The sequence below is a fragment of the Pongo abelii genome, chromosome 4 (genome assembly GCF_028885655.2).
Source record: "Pongo abelii isolate AG06213 chromosome 4, NHGRI_mPonAbe1-v2.0_pri, whole genome shotgun sequence".
Lineage (NCBI taxonomy): Eukaryota > Metazoa > Chordata > Mammalia > Primates > Hominidae > Pongo > Pongo abelii.
Genome location: NC_071989.2, coordinates 156,270,233 through 156,290,595, shown reverse-complemented (window position 1 = coordinate 156,290,595; position 20,363 = coordinate 156,270,233). Strand labels below are relative to the sequence as shown.

Genomic DNA, 20,363 nt, shown 5'->3' with positions numbered 1-20,363 from the left:
TTATAGTTGAGAAACACCACCTGGACCAGATGATAAAGTTTAGCATCACAGGTGACGTCATATTAATAGCATGTATCCATAATATCTGATGAGAAAGATATCTGATCTCTTTAATTTAGAGGTTCTTTCCCCAAATCCCTAACTCCAGTCTACTCATGAGAAAAACATTTTTAAAAAATTGAGGGATATTTGAAAAAATACTTGACTACTCCTCAAAACTTGTCCAGGTAATGAAAAACGAGGAATAACTGATTTTCCTTAATATTTTCTAATCTGCGACAGAAGAGACTAAGGACAATCAGTTATTTTTTCCCACATTTAATGGTTGTGTTTTCTTAGTCTGTTCTGTCACAGATCAGAAGAGACTAAGGAAACACAATCACTAAATGTGATGTTATATCCTAGATGAGATCCTGGAACAGGAAAAGAATACTAGTGGAAAAACTACTGAAATCACAATGAAGTATGGTGTTTACTTAATGGTAATATGCCAGGGTTTGTTTTGTAGTTTTGAAAAATGTACCCAGGTAATGTAAAATGTTAAGAATAGGGAAAACTGGGTTAGGGATATCCATACATTTTCTGTACAAACTTTACAATTTTTTGACAAATCTAAAACTATCCTAAAATACATTCATATTTTTAAAATAGCAGGATGCAATGAACAGTTAGGCAACTTCAACAAGTTGATAATCATCTGAACGGTGGAAGAATCAGCAAAACAAATATGGAGATAGAGTCAAGTAGGTTTAACACGGTTTGATGACTGATATGATTTGGCTGTGTCCCCACCTACGTCTCATCTTGAATTGTAGTTCCCATAATCCCTATGTGTCATGGGAGGGACCCGGTGGGGAGGTAACCGAATCATGGGTGTGGTTACCCTCATGCTGTTCTTGTGACAGTGAGTGAGTTCTCACAAGGTCTGATAGTTTTATAAGGGACTTTTCTCCCTTTTGCTCAGTACTTCTCTTTGCTGCTGCTGTGTGAAGAAGGATGTGTTTGCTTCTCCTTCTGCCATGATTGTAAGTTTCCTGAGGCCTCCCCAGCCATGTGGAACTGTGAGTCAATTAAACCTCCTTCCTTTATAAAATATGCAGTCTTTGGTATGTCTTTATTAGCAGCATGAGAGCAGACTAATCCAGTGACTATGTTAGGGGAAATAGGAGGCTGGTGAGGGAAAGAGGAGACAGGGATCACAGTGTTGGCGAGAGGCAGATCAAGTCATCAATCCAGGTCCTCTCCCTCTTCAGGACCATGAGATGGATAGCCTATAGCAAGTAGGAGAGACCATGGGGAACCATGGGGAATACTGTAGGCCTAGAGTGATGGAAGATGAATAGAAAGATGAATGTAGACGAAAGATGAATTAGGAAAGTTGATGATGGATTAGATCAAGAGCCATGGAAAAGCAAAGAATAAGACCCCAGGAGACTCTAAACCAAAGATTTGAAATAATGGCTATGCTCTCAAGAGAACTGGGGAAATTTGGGAAAGGAGAATTGTTAAAAAATAAAGTAATCAGATATGTTTTATAAAGTATAAAAGTTTGAAATTATATCAGGGCATTATGTGGAAATGTTTCACAGTACAGTGAAGCCAACTAGAGTCTGGAGACATATACAACACATCTAGAAAAGTGAGAAAAAGTAAAAAAGATCATATGAATTGGCAAGAATAAATTCATTAATAAGACATAAGAGGTTTGGTTAAGAGTATGGGACCAGAAGCCAGAATCTACTGAAATTGTTTTTATGATCTTCATACACTCTCCCTCTTGCTATAGTTGTTCCACAGCATTCTATGTTTCCTTATCTGAAATGTGGTTATTCATTAATTGACCTTTTGTCCCCAGATATACACTACTACCTTTAGCTACAGAATTCTTCTTTGATTTTCATATGTTACAAGAAACATTTGTTTTTTCTTCCAGTAAACACATTTCTCAACTGGATGCTTCCTTGTCTTATGTTTGAACATTTAGTTAATGATTGCTGTAGGGGATCAGTGCCAGATTGAGAGAAGAGCAAAGCTTCTGGAAAACGAGACTTAGAGGTCTGTTCAGTGAAAAGAGCTGATGGGAGGCATTCATAAAACTCTTGTGGGTCCAAGACAGGTGGCCTCCAACACGGATGGCTTGTCCCTGTAAGAAACGTTAATGTGGCTGGGCACAGTGGCTCATGCCTGTAATCCCAGCACTTTGTGGGGCCGAGGCGGGTGGATCACCTGAGGTCAGGAGTTCGAGACCAGCCTAGCCAACATGGTAAAACCCCCTCTCCACTAAAAATACAAAAACTAGCCAGGTGCCACAGTGCTTGCCTGTAGTCCCAGCTACTCAGGAGGCTGAGGCAGGAGAATCGCTTGAACCCAGAAGACAGAGGTTGCAGTAAACCGAGATCGTGCCACTGCACTCCAGCCCAGGTGACAGAGTGAGACTCCATCTCAAAAAAAAAAGAAAAGAAAGAAAGAAAGAAAGAAAGAAAGAAAGAAGAAAGAAAGAAAGAAAGAAAGAAAGAAAGAAAGAAAGAAAGAAAGAAAGAAAGAAAGAAAGAAAGAGAAAGAGAAAGGAAGAAAGAAAGAAGTTAATGTAAGAGAAGTTTCAGAAGTTTCCTATAAATTGAACATACAATAAGGAAAGATTACACCAATATAAGGAAAGAGAAAGGGCAGGCAGTTGATCCCAAATTTGACATAAGCCACCATATGGCAACAATAGTAGCAGTAGGCACAGCCACTCATTAACCCCTTGTTGTCCTGGTGTGAGCTATGAGCCTTACATAAAGGCATTATCCTCTTAATTCCTCATAACAACTCTGTGAAGTATCTGCAGGTCCACAGTCCCTAATTCATCATTTCAAACCCCACAGAGGGGTTTGTTTTGTTTTTGTTTTGTTTCAGAAGTTTTTCTTGTGTTTCATTTTGTAACTCATTTGAAAGCAAAATCTGTCAAGAGATGATTTAAGGATAATTATTTTCTCTACATGATACGTTTTGCCGAAGAATTATTGGTGTATTTGATTAAAGGGTGCTGTGCCAGGCACCATTGGGCTTTCTGAACTGCATCATATAACTTTTTTAAAATTTACAAAAAAATCTGAATTTTAAAACCCATCCAGCCTGAGGGTACTTGGAGGAAAAATTGTGAAAATTGAGGGTCATAAATGTGAAGTTTAGCTCAAAGTTTCACATAGGTTTGAACTGAGGTCTGTCATTCTGCAAAGATTAGACTTCCAATCATTAAATGACATGCTGGAAATGTTATTATCTTTACAGCTAGCACCAGAATTTATTTTAGGGAAAGAACTGTCTTTTTTTGGGAAAATATCCTGAAAAGAACTTGTTAGATATGGTATCTCCAGAGCCAAGGTGTCATCTGTTTCTGTTCTAGGCAAGGAAAGAAACTGGTTGTTTCATTCCTGGCTGGAGAGGGTAGAAAAGAGAATGAAGAAGGAGTAACAAACATTTGCAAGTTTGGCTACTGCTTGGCGGGAAATGACCAAGAAAGACTTCCAGTTACAAGTAGTTCTAAAGTCTGACATGTTTTTAAAATACTTTGTTGCCTAGTGTGTGATGCAATTCTTTGCAATCTTATTAAATTCTACTATGCCCACAAATGCTTAGAAGGCATGAATTTCACACATGTTATCAGGTGCCACTGACTCTAACAGTGTACTTGACTGTGTAGACAAAAGATCATGACATCCAGGAGTTTAGTAAAGGAGACAAATAAGAAAAATGAAAAATTAGAATTTCTAGTTTAATGTGCTATAACAGAGACACGCTTAAGTGCAGGGTTTACATAGATGAGGGGGCAACCCTTTCTGTGTGGCAGTATTAAATTAAGAATCCTGGCTTCTTGGAGTTTAATCCAATGTTCTAACCATGATATTAAGATTAAGTTCGTACACACACACACACACACACACACACACACACACACACACACACACACATCAATAAATACCATATCTGTTAATCTGTTACCAGGAACAAGAAAACTGAAATTTCTGTGCTTCGGTTTCCTTTCTTATAAAAGAGAAATAACAATGCTATCAGGATTAAAATGATGAAAGTAAAATACTACAGTGACTGATGAATAGAAGCTTTTGAAAAATATTAGTATTGGCTATAGTGATAATGATGATGAGGAGGATGTAATCAATGTAATTATTAAATGATAGCTTTACAAACTGCTATGAGAGGCAAAGGAAAGTGAGTAAATCATTCCTAATTGCATCAAGCACCATAGACATTTTACCCAAGCTGTAGAGGATGGGTACAGCAAATAGGTACACATGCGACCTATTTGGAGAACAAGCAGTGGAATAAAAACAAGAGGTCATTTATGAAAAGCCATGAAGTTCCCTAAATAATGAAAGATAAAAGTTGAAGAGTTAAGTTGCAACTACGTCAAGGAGGTCTCCAAATGTCAGGCTAAATATAATAAGCTGTATATCTCTAGTTTCTGTCATTTTTTTCTTACCGGTTAAACTTTCGGCACAGAATGTGAAAATCAACAGGTGCCAGCCCAACATCCCCATTCCAGCATGTATTATCAACATCCATTAGAGCAGTTCTCTTGAGTTTTGTCATCACTCTTTACTCAGGTGAATAATTAGTCCTTGAATCAGAGGGGAATAGGTCATAATATGTTTGCTTGAGTTCCCAAAGATAGACATGCATAAATATGTACTCAGAGCAGTAAAGAAGAAAAGGAAAAAATGTACACAAGGTTGAGCAATGTAAACATGTTCAATATGACTAATAGTCTAACATGGTAGCAGGATTTCTCTGGTCAATGCACTCCTCATCTCCCGGGGCAAACAATACTTATTCTGTCAAGAATTGATCGTATGAGGCCTCAGTATACTTTCTATTGTTCTAATTCATGGAAGGAGGGTGATATTATTACTAGCTAGCAATTATAATTCCTGGAGGTGTGAGGAATAATATTTTTGCACAATATTTACTTATGGTTTCTCGGTTTATTCTCACACCAAATGAACACTGTATGATGTGTATTTTTGTAGCTGAGAAAATGGTTTTACCCACTCATGTCACAGTTGAAATGGCAGATTTGTAATTGGAGACAGGCCCCTTTCTCCATGGGTTTTGTTTATCCTCTTTAACTTGTTGTCTGCAAAGGGCCATTCCCTATCACAAATTTAGGGCCAGTTTTTAACTAGAATTCATCTTAGTATTGTAGTGATTTAAAAAACAAGATTGCCTAGGATCCATAGGATATGTTTCTGTAGTGAAATGTTTTATCTAATCACAGGTTAGGATTGGTGAACTGAGATGGAATAGAATAAAAAAATCTATCAAGAGTCCTCACCTATAATAAGACTATGTTTTATTTTTTAACAACTGTATTTGTCTGCTCACATGTCTACATATAATACGTATACTAGGCCATAACCCAAAATTTTTACTTTAGGTTCACAGTCAAAATATTTAAAAAGCACTGTTTGGTGAAAAGAGTCCCGGCTTTGGCATCAGGCAGGCCTAAATCTAAAGTTATTACTACTGCTATTGTTATCTAATGAGTTTCTGTGACCAGATCCCAGCCAATTCCCTTCTCCTCACACTGCTTGTGAGACCCAAGAAAAAAAATCCCTTTCTCATAAATGAACCCTCCTTAACAGTGGTTATTGGAAGTTTCTTACTGGTCACAAAACTACTATTTAAATAATGATTTGAGATGAAAAGAACAAACATATTTTCATCTCAAATCAAATCAAATATGATCCAACGAATATCTATCAATGCTAAGACTAAACTCCATGAAGGCAGACATCATATCCATTTCCCTAGCACTCAGCCAAAAATTTTTATATAGTAAGGACTTGATGAATATTTGAATATATTAATAGTTGAATGAATAAAAGGCCGAATGATGAACCAATGAAATTGCTACTCAACCGGCACTGGAGACACAGAAGTGAACAAGGTATAAACCTTGGTCTTCAGAAATGTATACATTTATCACTTAATTTATGTTTTTAGCAAATATTTATTTAGTATCAACTATTTTCCAGACACTTCGTTAGGTGCTACAATAAATAAAGCAACTGTATTTGCTCCCTAAAAATAAAGAGATATTACATAATAATCATACAAATAGCTATAGAGTTGGAATTATTTTAAGTGCAATGAAGGGTTTTATGAAATCATACAATAGGAGGGATTAATCTAGATGCAGAAAGAAGTAAAGGAAGACCCAGAGAGAATGGCTTCTTGAGAAAATACCACTTAACCTTTTAACCTTAGAAGGTGAAAAGCTGTTTTGTATTATTTTGTTTCGTTGGTCCTAGTAAAGGGTAACAGAGAAATGACCAGCGTAGCAAGGAAATGACCAGATTGAGCAAGGAAGAATCTCTTGGGGAATAAAGATAGAAAGGAGCCAAGTCATGCAGAACCTAAATTCTTCCTGAGCATTCTGAACAATGAGAAACTGGACAGAGACATGATCAAATTTGCAGTCCATAAAGATCCCTTGACTGTTCTATGGGCAGCAGCTTTAAGGAAGAAATAACAACAAATATTGAGAATCTCTTTACAGGAAATGCAGAAACCCAGGGGAGAAATGATGGCTTTATCTTAGATATGACAGTGGAAGCTAATGAGAAGTGTCCGGGATTGAGGTTATTTTGAACACGAATCCAAGAAGAGAACTTGGTAACAAATTAAGTGTGGAAGATGATGCATAGAAAGGGGAAAGGGAAATATCAGGGAGAACAACGAGGTTTGGGCTTGAGTGATCTACTGGAAAGAAAAGAAGCTGTAGGGAGAATAGAGACAAAAATATTGTGGTGAAAGACCAAAATAGTAGTATGGAACATACTAGATTTGAGGTAGCTGTAAAACATCCAAATAGTGATGTCAAGAACTAAACACTTCCAAAGCTTCCCTTTGATAAAAACCAAAGTCCTTACTCTAGCCTGCACTAGATCTAGACCCTCACTTCTTCCTTTATTTCGTCTCCCATTTTGCCCTCTATCACTTTGCTCAAGCCAGACTGTCCTCCTGGATGTTTCTCAAACATGTCAAACCAGCGTCAGCCTCAGAACCTTTGCACTTACTATTCTCTCTGTCTGGAATGCACATCCTTGGAATAATTGCATAGTTCAAATCCTCATTTCCTTCATGTCTCTGTGTGATATCACCTGAAAAGCAAGACCTTCTCTGATTACACTACGATACATATCTCCTTAACCCTCCAGCACCCTTATCCTTCCTGTCCTTTTCTCCATAATATTTATCTGATATATTTTATAATCACTTACTATTTTTTGTCACTTGCGTCCCTCAACAAAAATGCAATGGAAGCTCCATGAAGACAGAGATTGTTATTTTTATTTACTGATCTGTCTCAAGAGATAAATACAGTTCTTGTCATGACTTGGGAAGGGTTTGAGATTTTATCCTCCTTGGAAGCTAAGAAGTTAGCCTGCCACATTATAATGGTTTCTGGCAGAAGGCACAGACTCCTGGCTCAGAGACTTAATTATTTCATATCAACAGCCAGAGTATTGGAATTTGTTCTGGTTTCCCAAGCCCCAATTTGCACAGGCCAATGTAAGGGGCATTAAGCGATAGTTGCAGAGAAAGTACAGTGTGTTAAAGGAAAGCAAGGCCAAGCTTTTAAAAACCCGAAATCTTGTGTAAAACGCAATTAACATGGTCTTTGCCCTAGAAGGAGATATTAACTTTATTACATTAAACAGCAAACAAACCTGCCTTTTGATGCAGAGGGAGACATTACATATTTTCTAAGGTCATTTGTTATATAACACCCTCAAAAAGATAGTCTGAAACAAAGGTTATCAGTACCTCTACTCATAAGACACACCAAAACATGAGGGAGGTTGGAGAATTCTCTTCTAATAACACATGGTAGATATCCAGCACATATTCTCTTTTACCCAGCACATATTCTCAGATGAAAGAGTAACCCTTTGAGTTAGGTGTTATTATTATTTTAATTTCCAGATGAATACACAGAAGCACAGCAAAAGTGGCTCCAACAAGCACCCTCTAGCTCCAGAATACACGCTTTAGGGAACTGAGTCCTCTCTCTCTCTTGCTCTCTCTTTCCCTCTCATCTGCCACTCCATCAGCTACTTTAGGTTTTGTGAATGAGTGATGGAAAAATAGAGAAAAGAGAAAGAAGAATAAGGAAGGAAGAGTGGAGGAAAGGAAGAAAGAATGGAGAGGTTTTACCCTACTTGGAATAAAATTCTTTCTAGTAGCTATCCATACCTGCTCATCTATCCAGAACTACAGAGTAGAAGGGAACTTTGAGTTCACCTTACAGGTGAGAAAACAGGCTTGAGAAGGGAATGACTTTCCCACAGCCATAGAGGGAGTTAGGGATCAAACTAACGACCAGAACTGTTTTCCTGACAGAATCTTTGCCTTGCACGTTTCAGGCCCACCTGGCTCCTTTCACCTTTCTTACACAGGTGACATTCCCAGAACCTGGAGGCCAGGCTACGACACAGAGTCAATTAATAACCAGGGAGACCTGTGATATAGCCCAGTAGGTGGGGCCTTGCTACCATCTGCCATATGACCCTTCCAGTCCCAGGCTTCTGAAGAGACGTGGTAAGTGCGGTGCAGTTTTCAACTGACCTCTGGACGCAGAACTTCAGCCATGAAGGTAACAGGCATCTTTCTTCTCAGTGCCTTGGCCCTGTTGAGTCTATCTGGTAAGTGTTTTTGCATATTTTTCAAATTTAAATAAAACCATTTTGACCTGTTGCTTTGTGAATCACATTATCTTCTAGACTTTTGATGTAGTCTAGTCTTTGAGAGATGTTTTGGACCTAATGAGATGAAATAAAATCAACAGGTAAGAATTATTTTTTAAGAGGGATGTTTAACCTACTATAAGGAAAACGATTCTACTAGTAAGAACTTCCCAGAAATAAAATGGTTTTCCTCTATTGATGTGGCTGACCCTTTGTTGGGATATGGTAGAGAAAAAAGGGTAAAAATATTTTAACTTTAAGTATACTTCTAATTCTGTAAATGTGTGAGGCCAAATTACAAATTTTAAATTCTCATGGGATTGCATAAAATAGATAAAGTGGCTTCCAGTTATTCAGTATAAAAGGCATAATTTGAGTGATTAAAAATTTATTTTTTTATTGTATAGGTTTCAGTGTACTTGAATCATGTATAGTTTGTCAGATTTATCCCTGAATAGCTAATATATGTGATATAAAGGGAATTTTTTGTTTTCAATTCCTGGTATTTCTTATTAGTATCTGGAAATACAAAAATTGCATTTTATGTATTTACATTACACATTTTGAACGTTTTGAAAGAAAATATTCTACTTGAATAGATGGTGCACATATACCCCCAACTGCGTCTTGACAATGTTGACAGACAACTCTGAACCCACAAAGCCAAGATGAGTTTCCTTTTTATCACTGGAAATGGTTAACATTTTCAACTTCACCTCTCGTGTAGTGAAGGATCATGTGGAGAGCCAAATCAGCACTTTGCTAAGAAGAGGAAGAATATTGTTTGTTGTATTTGCTGAATATTTATGGCAGCAGTCAGTGTTCCCTTTCCCCCTCCTCATGCATGTTAATTAATACAAATAGATGCCTGTGATGAGCACCTGCTCTTCAGTTTTTAGACTCAACTAGATTCTAAAAGCCAGTGGGCCCCCAACAGCATCAAGTTCTGACTATCCCGGGGGAAATTCTCCAAGCTCATAGATGCCTCACTAATTTTCATTACATTTAGATACGAAGAACTACCTCTTTGCTCAGATCACCTCAAAGATTGATGATATTAAAATTAATTTTCAGGAATGTTTCCTTATTTGATTGCTGTCATATTAGTTCCCCTTCCCTTCCATGAACTTATCCACAGTTATCATTTCCTATATGTTGTCAGCAAAACCTCTGCTATTTTCTGGGGGAATAGAGATTAGCTATTTTGACTACCTGAAAATTCAACAAATGTGAGTTAGACCCATAGTCCATATGATGCAATTGTTGGAAGTAGCTCTTTGGGAACTGATAGTGAGTTGGCAAAAGAACTCTATTTTTTCAACAATACTTACAAAAGGGAATTTAAATGTAATTGAAAAAGCTAACTTTGCATCAGAAGACCTGGTTATTGCTTATGATAACTGTTTCACAGCTAGTTATAAAAACTCTCCATACTTTCATCTGTAAACTGAGATAAAAATTATACTTCACTAATTGTGAGATTAAAGATCTAGTAACTGGTTTTGAGAATGTTTGTGAGGATTCAAAAGATAATTTGCTCAGTGCCTGATTCATTTCCAGCAGTAAGTGCATAATTTCTATTTTCAAGGAAATAGATCAACTTCCAAAAACATCAAATCGAGATCCTTTGGTCATTATCAAAGTTTTACTTAATCTTTTTAAGATTTTGCCAAAGAATGGGTACAGGAAAATTAGTCAGATACTTTTGGAAGATTATAGAAATCAGAAAGGGTGGGGAATGAAAGAGCCTAGTAAAGAAGTCACAGTCTGCAATGAAAGCAGAGAATTCTGATGAAGAATAGATCTGACTTCTCTCGTTTAGGACCCAACTTACCATATCTGATTTATTTCTAGGTAACACTGGAGCTGACTCCCTGGGAAGAGAGGTAAAGAGATATTTGCAATTTCTTATTTCTCAGACTGGAACAGTTTGATCCAACAAAAATGCAGCCTTGCTGTCACCTTTCAGTTTAGCCTGAAGTTAAGAGGAGTATGAATGCTAGGCAGGGTTAACATGAGAAATGCGAATGGTAATAGTAGTTCCAACCCACAGGCGTATATTGAAGGACAATTTCACTGATGTATAAGCAAGTTCCATATAGTCCTATAGTGCTTGCTGTGAAGGGGTTTTTATATAGACTAGTGATAGCTGTAGACAAGTATTTGGGGTGGAAGCCTTCTCAACTTCACTCCAAGTAGCCCTTCCTCCTTACAGCCAATTTGACCATGTTGGCATGCAGCTCTCCCAATCACCAAGATGCGGCTCTAATTTATAATGAACGACAGAAAATAATAAACTAGGTTCTTCTTCTAGAAAAATATTCTAACTCTAACCTTTTCATATTTTTTTGTTTAAAAGGTAATTTCAGTAAATTTGGAGACCAGAGGAAGAAGTGTCCCTGTTCTCAGTACATTTGTATCTAGTCGGAGACAGCTGATAGACCAAAAGTTCATGAATGAATGCAGTATTACATTTGTGATAAGTGTTATGAAAAAGTTCTGCTGCCATTAGGAACTTAGCCTAGTTAGAGAGATCAGGGAGGGTGCTCTAAAGTAAGTGAGGAGTTATTTTGAGCCAAAAAAAAAAATGAGTGTTAGTAAAACAAAACTGGTGGGGAGATGTAGTAGAATAAAGTAGTTAAGAGCTAAAGCTCAGGAACTCTGACTAAGTTTGAATTCTGAATTTAGGAATTCCTTAGCTGGGTGGCCTTGGCTAATTTTATTGCTTTATGCCTCATTATCTTCACCTGAAGAAGAATATAATACTTAGTTCACAGGATAGTTAGGAGATTTAAACAGAATAATATGTAAAAAGCACTAGAACAATGTCTAGGACAACGACAATTGTTTGATGATTATAAACTCTTACTAGAGTAGAATGCAAAGACTTCCAACACTGGACGATGCCTAGTGCCTTTAAGTGCCTAATAGAAGACCAGTGTGTGTGGACTACAGTGTACAAGGAAGAACATGCCCCAAGATGTGGCCAACGTGAGAGATGCTGGCACCTGCAGTAATTGCAAACTTGAACATTATCTCATCCATCCGTGTAAACCTCACACCAACACTATAAGATAGGTGGGAAATGGTAATATCATCACCGTTTTGCAGATAAACTGACTGAGTTTCAGAAGGGCCATAGGACTTACTAATGTCACACAGCTTAGAAATAGCAGAGGCATGACTTAAAACAAGGTTTTCTGTCTCCAGATCTTAGGTTATTTCTCTTACAACACACAGTATCATTCTCCCAATCACAGTTATGCCCCAGAGAAATTAAAACCATTTCAGAGATTTTGCTATGAACTCAAGAATGGAGAATAATGGGAAATGAGTCTGTTTAATTCCACTTTTAGGCCAAATGTTACAATGAACTTAATGGATGCACCAAGATATATGATCCTGTCTGTGGGACTGATGGAAATACTTATCCCAATGAATGCGTGCTATGTTTTGAAAATCGGTGAGTACAAACTTGAGTTTCTTTTAAACTATATATTTTAAGTTAGTTATCTTCAAGTGTACTGATAACATGAATCTCACCCTGAGAAAAGCAAACTATTTACTTTATCCAAAAACAGTTATCTCTTTCTTATTCTCCTTTTTATATATTTAGCATTAAATATTATTTTTTAAAAGTCACTTGTATGATAAAAGCCTACATTTTTTACAGCAAAATAGTCGATAGCTTGGATTTTTATAAATCTTATACACACAAAATACCTTTAATTAAAAAAAATTATTAGTGGTTGCAATGATTGTGTTTTTTAAAGCCCTCAGTTATGCAAATATAAATTATATAGATTATATAACCAAAAATGTATTTTTACTCATGGATATGAAAGCCAGTTTCAGTAAAGCTTCATTTACTCAGTGCCCATAAGTAGGTGATGTGATACAGAGAAATAGATTCGACACAGATTTCCTATCTCACTCAGCAACTGAAACCTTAGCATGTGTCAAGCATTATGCTAATATTCCCTGTCTTACTTGTGCTTATAACTAAGAAAACATCATGAGCACATATAGGATGGCTTCTTATAACTTGGGGCAGATGCCAGAAGATGAGGTGTAAATAAAGTGCGACAGGAGTGAAGCAGAGATACATATTTTTTATTAAAAGGGGCCAAGAAAGGATCCGCGAAAAGAATAGAATGCTGGCCGGGTGCAGTGGCTCACTCCTGTAATCCCAACACTTTGGGAGGCCGATGCAGGTGAATCACCTGAGGTCAGGAGTTCGAGACCAGCCTGGCCAACGTGGTGAAACCCCGTGGTGGTGGGCGCCTGTAATCCCAGCTACTCAGGAGGCTGAGGCAGGAGAATCGCTTGAACCTGGGAGGCAGAGGCTGTAGTGAGCTGAGATTGTGCCACTGTACTCCAACCTGGGTGACAAGAGTGAGACTCCATCTAAAAAAAAAGGAAAAAAAAAAAGAATAGAATGCCATTTAAATAGAGCTCTGAATTTTGGCAATATCAAAAGAGCATGCCAGGTTAAATAAAGGTGTGGAATGAACAAAGCAAATAAAAGGCATTCCACGAGTGACTTTAGTTTTTCTGAGATTGACTTGATATTAAAGACTTTGACTCAGGCTCAAATGACTGTTTAAATTTCCATTATTTTCTACTGCATAAATTCCCTTTTCTGTAATGCAAACCTTCTTCTTGGGCTGTTTTAAACCATTTCGGAAAATTCTCAGAGTTTAGCAAGTATTGTGGAAATAGGCCCCCTGGATGAGAGGTCTAATATCCTGAAGTTTTAGACCCAAAACATTAGGTATTCTACTTTGTAATGAATCTGTTTCCATAATTAAGACTTGTAAAAGGAATTTGAAGCCACCTGTTAGTTTTCTCATGACCCATGTTCTTGACATTAAGCTCAAACATCATATTTCCATCCAATGGGAGGAGAAAGCAAGAGAACAACAGCTTTGAGACTAGGGAAATTTCCAAGTGCCACTCAACATTTACAGTAAAACATTAGAAAAATATTAGCAAAGGGCTGGAACACCCTATCTGCTTAGTCTCTGAAACCTCTGAGTTTCTGCTTATTCTTTCTATTTGTTCAAAAATATGTAAATATGGGAGGCACATTTGTATGCTAGAAAATATGACCTCTCTTCCTATATTTCTCAGATAAGAAAATTTAGGTCTAGAGACAAAATGTTGCTTTCTCAAATACAACATATTTCCTAATGTATGACATTGCCTTTTTTACTGTTGATTAAAAGTCCCAAACTTATTACCTAGTAACTAAAGCCAGACACTGACCCTAGTTTGAGACAAGTAGATAATACCAAACAAGGGCTTGCAAATCAGTCTTTTTGGTGATTATGTGCTTGGCAAATATATTCAATAAACACTTTTTCTATTCCTTCTATGTCTTCATAGGGAATCTGTACCAGCAAATTCTTTTCCATAAACCTGCATTTCCAATAGAACCTTCTATAATGATGGAAATGTTCTATGTTTATGCTGTCTAATACATAGCCACTAGCCACAAAACAGTAGCGTTAATGTGGCTAACACTAACTTAAATGTGGCTAGTAAAACTGATAAGCTGAATATTTAATATTATCTAAACTAATTTAAATTTACATAGCTATATGTCGATAGTGAATATATGAAACTAGAGTGAACAGCATAGCAACTCTTGTTTATTCTGTTTAGGTGTGTGTGCTTATGTATGCTAACAGATTTGGAAATCAGTATTAATGAGCAGTTAATGATTGTGGGACAAGAAAGCATTAAAAAGTCTTAAAGAGTTTGGCTGGGCATGGTGGCTCATGCCTGTAATCCCAGCACTTTGGAAGGCCCAGGCAGGCGGATCACTTGATGTTAGGAGTTTGAGACCAGCCTGACCAACACGGTAAAACCCCGTCTCTACTAAAAATACAAATATTAGCCAGGCATGGTGGCATGCACCTGTAATCCCAGCTACTTGGGAGGCCGAGGCAGGAGAATCACTTGAACCTGGGAGGTGGAGGCTGCAGTGAGCCAAGATCACACCACTGCACTCCAGCCTGGGCAATAGAGTGAGACTCTGTCTTTAAAAAAAAAAAAAAAAAAAAGAAAAAAATATATGGAAGTCAGATGTCCTCCAGTAATAGAGAAGCAGAAGAATTTTTGTAAGCCTGTACATTCAAAGAAAAAATGGTTAGAAAAATTAAAGACCTGGAAACAGTCTTCTAGGGAACAGTTATAAAATTTAGAGATATTTAGTTGAGGGAAGAGAAAACTGGTTTGGTAATGGTAGTGTGGGGTGAACAGAGAGGTTTTATCTGGAGGGGAGGATGTTTAGAACTGGCAGGAATCATGTGGAATAAATATATGATTTACTTTTGTGAGACCTCACAGATATGAATCCCCAGAGCTCTAAGATGAACGGTCAATCAATTAGAAGGTTCAAAAATAGCTCAGGCATCAGCTCAGATGGAAACCTGGTGGCGAAGGCAGAGGCATCAGGAGCAAAAGATGCAACAATGGTTTTGAGTTTAATTTCAGGGGTTCACTGTAACACCCCACGAGATCTGTAAAAACTGTAAGGACAGATATTTTTCATTTCTGTTGTATCCTTAGTGTATTCAACAGTAATCAATAAATATTTGATGAATTAATGACTAAGTGAATGTATAAATGAATGAAAGACAGAGAAAAGATTATAAATCTCAAGCCTCTCCAACTTTAAATGAAGCTGTTATTTTCCCCCTGTTTTTCTCCCATAGTCACTTTTTCATCAGTAAAGTTTAAGCTGATTTTTTTTTTAATCTCTACTGCAGGAAGCGCCAGACTTCTATCCTCATTCAAAAATCTGGGCCTTGCTGAGAACCAAGGTTTTGAAATCCCATCAGGTCACCGCGAGGCCTGGCTGGCCTGATTGTTGAATAAATGTATCTGAATATCCCCTGTTGCTTCCATTTGCTTTTTCCTCAAAGGTATGTTTGATTATACCAGGGTCAGGGGACTTTGGCAAGACTCAGAATAGACCAAGTTTTAAAAACACCAGGAATCCTGTAATTTCAGACAGGGTTTCCCTCACAATTCCTTTTCTTTCCTCATGTTTCTCACATCCTGAGGTCACTGCCTTAGAAAATGTGATTGCAGATATTAAATGGCAGAGCACAGATGATCATGAATACAAGTATTTCTTTGAGGACTGGACTACTATTTTAAGGAACAATTGGAAAATACCCAGTCCAGAAACATGTTACCCATCACAGTCTGCTGATTGAAATAACTCCTTTAGGTTTCCTTGGGATTCGATTGAGCATCTATTGTGGCTGGCACAGGTCTACGTGCATGGTCATAGAGCTGCCTATATGGTGGAATAGAGTTTAGTCTTTGAGATTTTCCACTTATCTCAGAATGTAGATTTTGGGTCAGACATAATTGTCTCAAAAAGATTTGAATCATTGAGAAAACAAACAAACAAACAAAAAAAGTACATTTTCTTAACAAGGCTATGGAGCAGCTTCTGGACTTAGCCTTAGTTCTTCCCCAGCAGGGCCAGTTCCCCATTAGTTACTAAGGTGAATGGTGGTAAAGTAGAGCCTGTGGTTGTCCCTGGTAACCCGGGGCTTGGATGGAGGACTTCCTCTTGTGCTTCCCTGGGAGATCTGCTTCATAGGGCCTGATGGGTTTGTGCTGTGCTAACCTGAGGCGGGTAGGTGGGGAGGCCTGATTCTGGATTAACATTGGGAATGGTCTCTTCTGCTATCAAACCATTCCCAAAAGATAATCTGACAAGGAAAAAAGTGACCATAGACCGGATGAACTGATCAAGAGACCTTTGTGCAGTGCACTTTGGTTTATGTGTGGGCCAAAACAACCCTATAAGATTATCCTTATCTTATGAGTAAACTTAGAACTAAGTGAAATCACCTGCCTAATATTGCAAGCAAACAAAGCGACAGGCTTAGGTTTTTATTATAATACAGGACTGACTTCAAGTCTAATGCTTCTTCCATTAAGCCACAATCACCTCACGTGAGTTACTCATTGCCTATTTTTTCTATAGAAACTTTAGATAACACCTTCTTATTAAAAAGGACTATGTGTTTATATTCAGGGAAGCAAATCAGATAAAACTAAAGAAGTTCCCCAAAAGAAAAAAAAAGGTATGTACAGCTATTAGAAGGAGGAGGAGGAGGAAGAGGAGGTAGAGGAGGAGGAAGAGGAGGTAGAGGAGGAGGAAGAGGAGGTAGAGGAGGAGGAAGAGGAGGTAGAGGAGGAGGAAGAGGAGGTAGAGGAGGAGGAAGAGGAGGTAGAGGAGGAGGAAGAGGAGGTAGAGGAGGAGGAAGAGGAGGTAGAGGAGGAGGAAGAGGAGGTAGAGGAGGAGGAAGAGGAGGTAGAGGAGGAGGAAGAGGAGGTAGAGGAGGAGGAGGAGAAGAAGGAGAAGGAAGAGGAGGAGGAGGAGGAGGAGGAAAGAAGAAAGAGGAGGAGGAGGAGGAAAGAAGAAAGAGGAGGAGGAAGAGGGGGAAGGAGAAGGAGGGGCAGGGGGAGGAGGGGGAGGAGGAGGGGGATGGGGAGGAAGAAGATGAAAAAGCAGCTTGAATTCCCAAACTCATGAAGAACTAGCCTAGAATGGAAAACTGGGTAGAGAGCTAACAGAGCCTGAGATACAGCAGGTTTTCTCATATACAGCAAGAAATAGATCACCCATTGAACCAGAAATAACCAGTCAAAAGCTATTGCACACTTGCCAAACACAGTTGCCTGACACTCTAAGGTTTAGGTTAATTTCTTGTGATATTCAGAATATACACGTCTGGAGGTTTAAATCTGACCACTAGAGGATGCTGTAGTCTGCCAAGTGCCTCAGCCAAACCTCCATCTAACAGCTCTCATTAAATATCACGCTAACAGCAGTTATGGATGCAAGATGGCTTCCAACACCTTGTCTGTGATGCTAGAGGACACTCGAAGGACATCCCTAATATTAAGGACCTTTGCCATGATAAACAGAATTTAAATAATTGAATGCTACAAATTTTCATGTACAATTGAACCAGTCTACAAGTCTGGAGAGACGAGGCTTGGAGATGATAAGCAGAAGGAACCCATTAACCCAAATTTTCTGTCTTTAATGGTTCTGTTCTCTCTCTGACCCATCAGAAAGCACGTGGATTGCTATGTTCATGTATGGTAGTTTATTAGGCTGTCCTCCCATTGCTCTAAAGAAATACCTGTGGCCCGGCATGGTGTCTCATGCCTGTAATCCCAGCACTTTGGGAGGCCAAGGCGAGTGGATCACCTGAGGTCAGGAGTTCAAAACTAGCCTGGCCAACATGGTGAAACCCCATCTTTACTAAAAATACCAAAAATACCCAGGCATGGTGGTGGGCATCTGTAATCCCAGCTACTTGGGAGGCTGAGACAGGAGAATCGCTTGAACCCAGGATGTGGAGAATGCAGTGGGCAAAGATTGCACCATTGCACTCCTGCCCGGGTGACAAGAGTGAAACTCCAACTCAAAAAAAAAAAAAAAGATACCTGAGACTGGGTAGTTTATAAAGAAAAGAGGTTTAATTGGCTCATGCTTCCACAGGCTATACAGGAACCATGATGATGCAGGCATCTGCTCAGCTTCTGGGGAGGCCTATAATCATGGTGGAAGGTGAAGGGGGAGCAGTCAGGTCACATAGGCCAAACAAGAGCAAGAGAGAGGAGAGGTGCTACACACTTTCAAGCAATCAGATCTCAGGAGGACTCACTCACTGTTGAGACAGCCAAGTAAAAAGGGCTCCCTGGAGAACCTCCGACCAGCCTGAGCTGGGAAAATGACATGGAGCCACAGAAGTTCATGCCCTTTGCAGAGGGGAGGAGCCCAACCTCTTGATTTCCTGTGTGGTGGGGCAGAAGCTGGATAAGAGGCTTCCTTCTCGCTCTACTGAAAGTTTGAAAGTTTTTCTCTTTTTCCTTTCTTGCCCAATAAATTCCGTTTTTCTCACCCTTCTATGTGTCCACAAGCCTAATCTTTCCTGGTTGTGTGACAAGAACCCAGTTTTTAGAAGAACTGAGGAGAAAGTCCTGTAACACTATCACAAGAACAGCACCAAAGGGATGGTGCTAGATGATTCATGAGAAATCCACCCCTATGATCCAAATTACCTCCCACCAGGCCCCACTTCCAACACTGGGGATTTTGACATGAGATTTGGGTGGGGACACAGAGCCAAACCATATCAGGTAGTTGTGTTTTAAAAGAGATGATTTACAAACCAGAATATGTTTAGAGGAAGGAAACTACCAATATTGATAAGAATTTGAAATTTTGCTCCATGATGAGTGGTTGGAAGAGTAGGAAAATTTGGGCTCAGGAAAGGAAAACCCTTAGAACTTGGTGGGTCTTTTCAAAAGATTTAAGGGATTAAAATGTTAACACCATGAAAGCAGAAATTTTATCCTTTTTTTCACTGCTGTATTACAGGCTCAAAGACAATATCAAACACCTAGGAAATACTTAATTAATATTCTTTTTGGTACATAAATGAATGGGGAAGAGGAATTAACATGATCTGGTTGGCCCCAAAAGGTAAAATTTAGACTAATTGGGTGGAGATTAAAGAGATACTAATTTTCATTCAGTGGGAAAATGTACACTATAATGGTTAAGATCAGAGGCTCTGATTTAGAGAGGGTGAGTCTGAATCTGGCTCTGCCTCCATCAAGCCCTGTGTCCTGGGAGAAGTTGGAGAATTTCTCCAAGTCTCAGTTTCCTCATCTCCAATAGGGGTTAATAATAACAATTCCCTCATAGAGCAAATAACACAATGCCTGCCATATAGTATGTGCTCAAGAATAATTAGTTATTGTTATTGTTATTATTCATCTTATAATCCTTTGGGCTCACTAAAACAGTTACCAATTGTCTCCTGGTATATAAGCATTTCTATGACAGAAACTTTACTTCCTCAGGTAATAATTTGTTGCATTATTTATTTCTTCAGGTAATAATTTGTTGCATTATTTACTTCTTCAGGTAACAATTTGTTGCATTATTTACTTCTTCAGGTAATAATTTGTTGCATAATTTTGTAGAAAACATTCCTCAACTGGGTACAAGATTGGACTAAAATCTCTCTGCTTTTAATTGCAAAAAATTCCAGAATTATAAACCATGCCTCCAAAATAGAAATTCAAGAGTAATGGCTGAAGACGAATTTTGTGGACTAAGAAGGGTTTTGTAGCCCTGCGAGGGAATAGGGTAATAAACCCAGCTCACACTATTAGATTCCCCATTCCTGGATGAAAAAACAACTATAATCCTCATTAAATACAGGACCACAGAACTGCAAGTAAACTCCAAGAGGGCATAGTCATGGGGCCAATACATTTCTGTACAGTTTCCTCCATTGGTTTCAGAACATTTGAAATATGAAGCTATCTGGTAGGAACAGTGTATCGAAAACAAACAAAAAAAATTGTCCCATTGGAGAAGAAAATGTGTTTGAAATTAAACATTTTAAAATACAATTTATACTAAGTCTCCTGAAAAATAAGAACTTGAAAAATATTGTCCTTTTATTTCCATTTCTCTGACCCAATTTATCCCATAAAAACCTTAGTTTATTCCACCTATGTACAAATACAATTTAGTTGCATAACAAGGGA

At 38.3% G+C, this 20,363-nt stretch overlaps 1 protein-coding gene and 1 long non-coding RNA gene across 3 annotated transcripts in view; one reads left to right on the top strand and one right to left on the bottom strand.

Annotated features, from left to right (window-relative positions):
* The first annotated feature begins 964 nt into the window (after positions 1 to 964).
* SPINK1 (serine peptidase inhibitor Kazal type 1) lies at positions 965 to 15,654 on the top strand. Of its 2 annotated transcripts, none has more exons than XM_002816046.4 (5): positions 965 to 1,025; positions 8,466 to 8,711; positions 10,608 to 10,639; positions 12,110 to 12,216; positions 15,530 to 15,654. In XM_002816046.4, the coding sequence occupies exons 2-5, from the start codon at positions 8,657 to 8,659 to the stop codon at positions 15,573 to 15,575; spliced, it is 240 nt and encodes a 79-aa protein (XP_002816092.3). In that variant the 5' UTR covers positions 965 to 1,025; positions 8,466 to 8,656; the 3' UTR covers positions 15,576 to 15,654. The 2 variants fall into 2 exon arrangements, with proteins under 2 accessions (XP_002816092.3, XP_024102928.3); XM_024247160.3 differs by having other exon boundaries at positions 8,433 to 8,711.
* LOC129059572 (uncharacterized) overlaps positions 12,847 to 20,363 on the bottom strand; it is a 43,806-nt gene continuing 36,289 nt past the window's right edge. The window contains exon 4 of the long non-coding RNA XR_008525549.2: positions 12,847 to 13,160. This is a non-coding gene — a long non-coding RNA (uncharacterized LOC129059572). The remainder of the gene's footprint in view (positions 13,161 to 20,363) is intronic.

What these genes read in the sequence shown, in the direction of transcription:
- SPINK1 (XM_002816046.4), top strand. Translation starts at nt 8,657, where the DNA reads ATGAAGGTAACAGGCATCTTTCTTCTCAGTGCCTTGGCCCTGTTGAGT. An exon ending in GGCCCTGTTGAGTCTATCTG is followed by an intron (nt 8,712 to 10,607) that starts GTAAGTGTTTTT and finishes ATTTATTTCTAG; the next exon opens with GTAACACTGGAGCTGACTCC. An exon ending in CTGACTCCCTGGGAAGAGAG is followed by an intron (nt 10,640 to 12,109) that starts GTAAAGAGATAT and finishes TTCCACTTTTAG; the next exon opens with GCCAAATGTTACAATGAACT.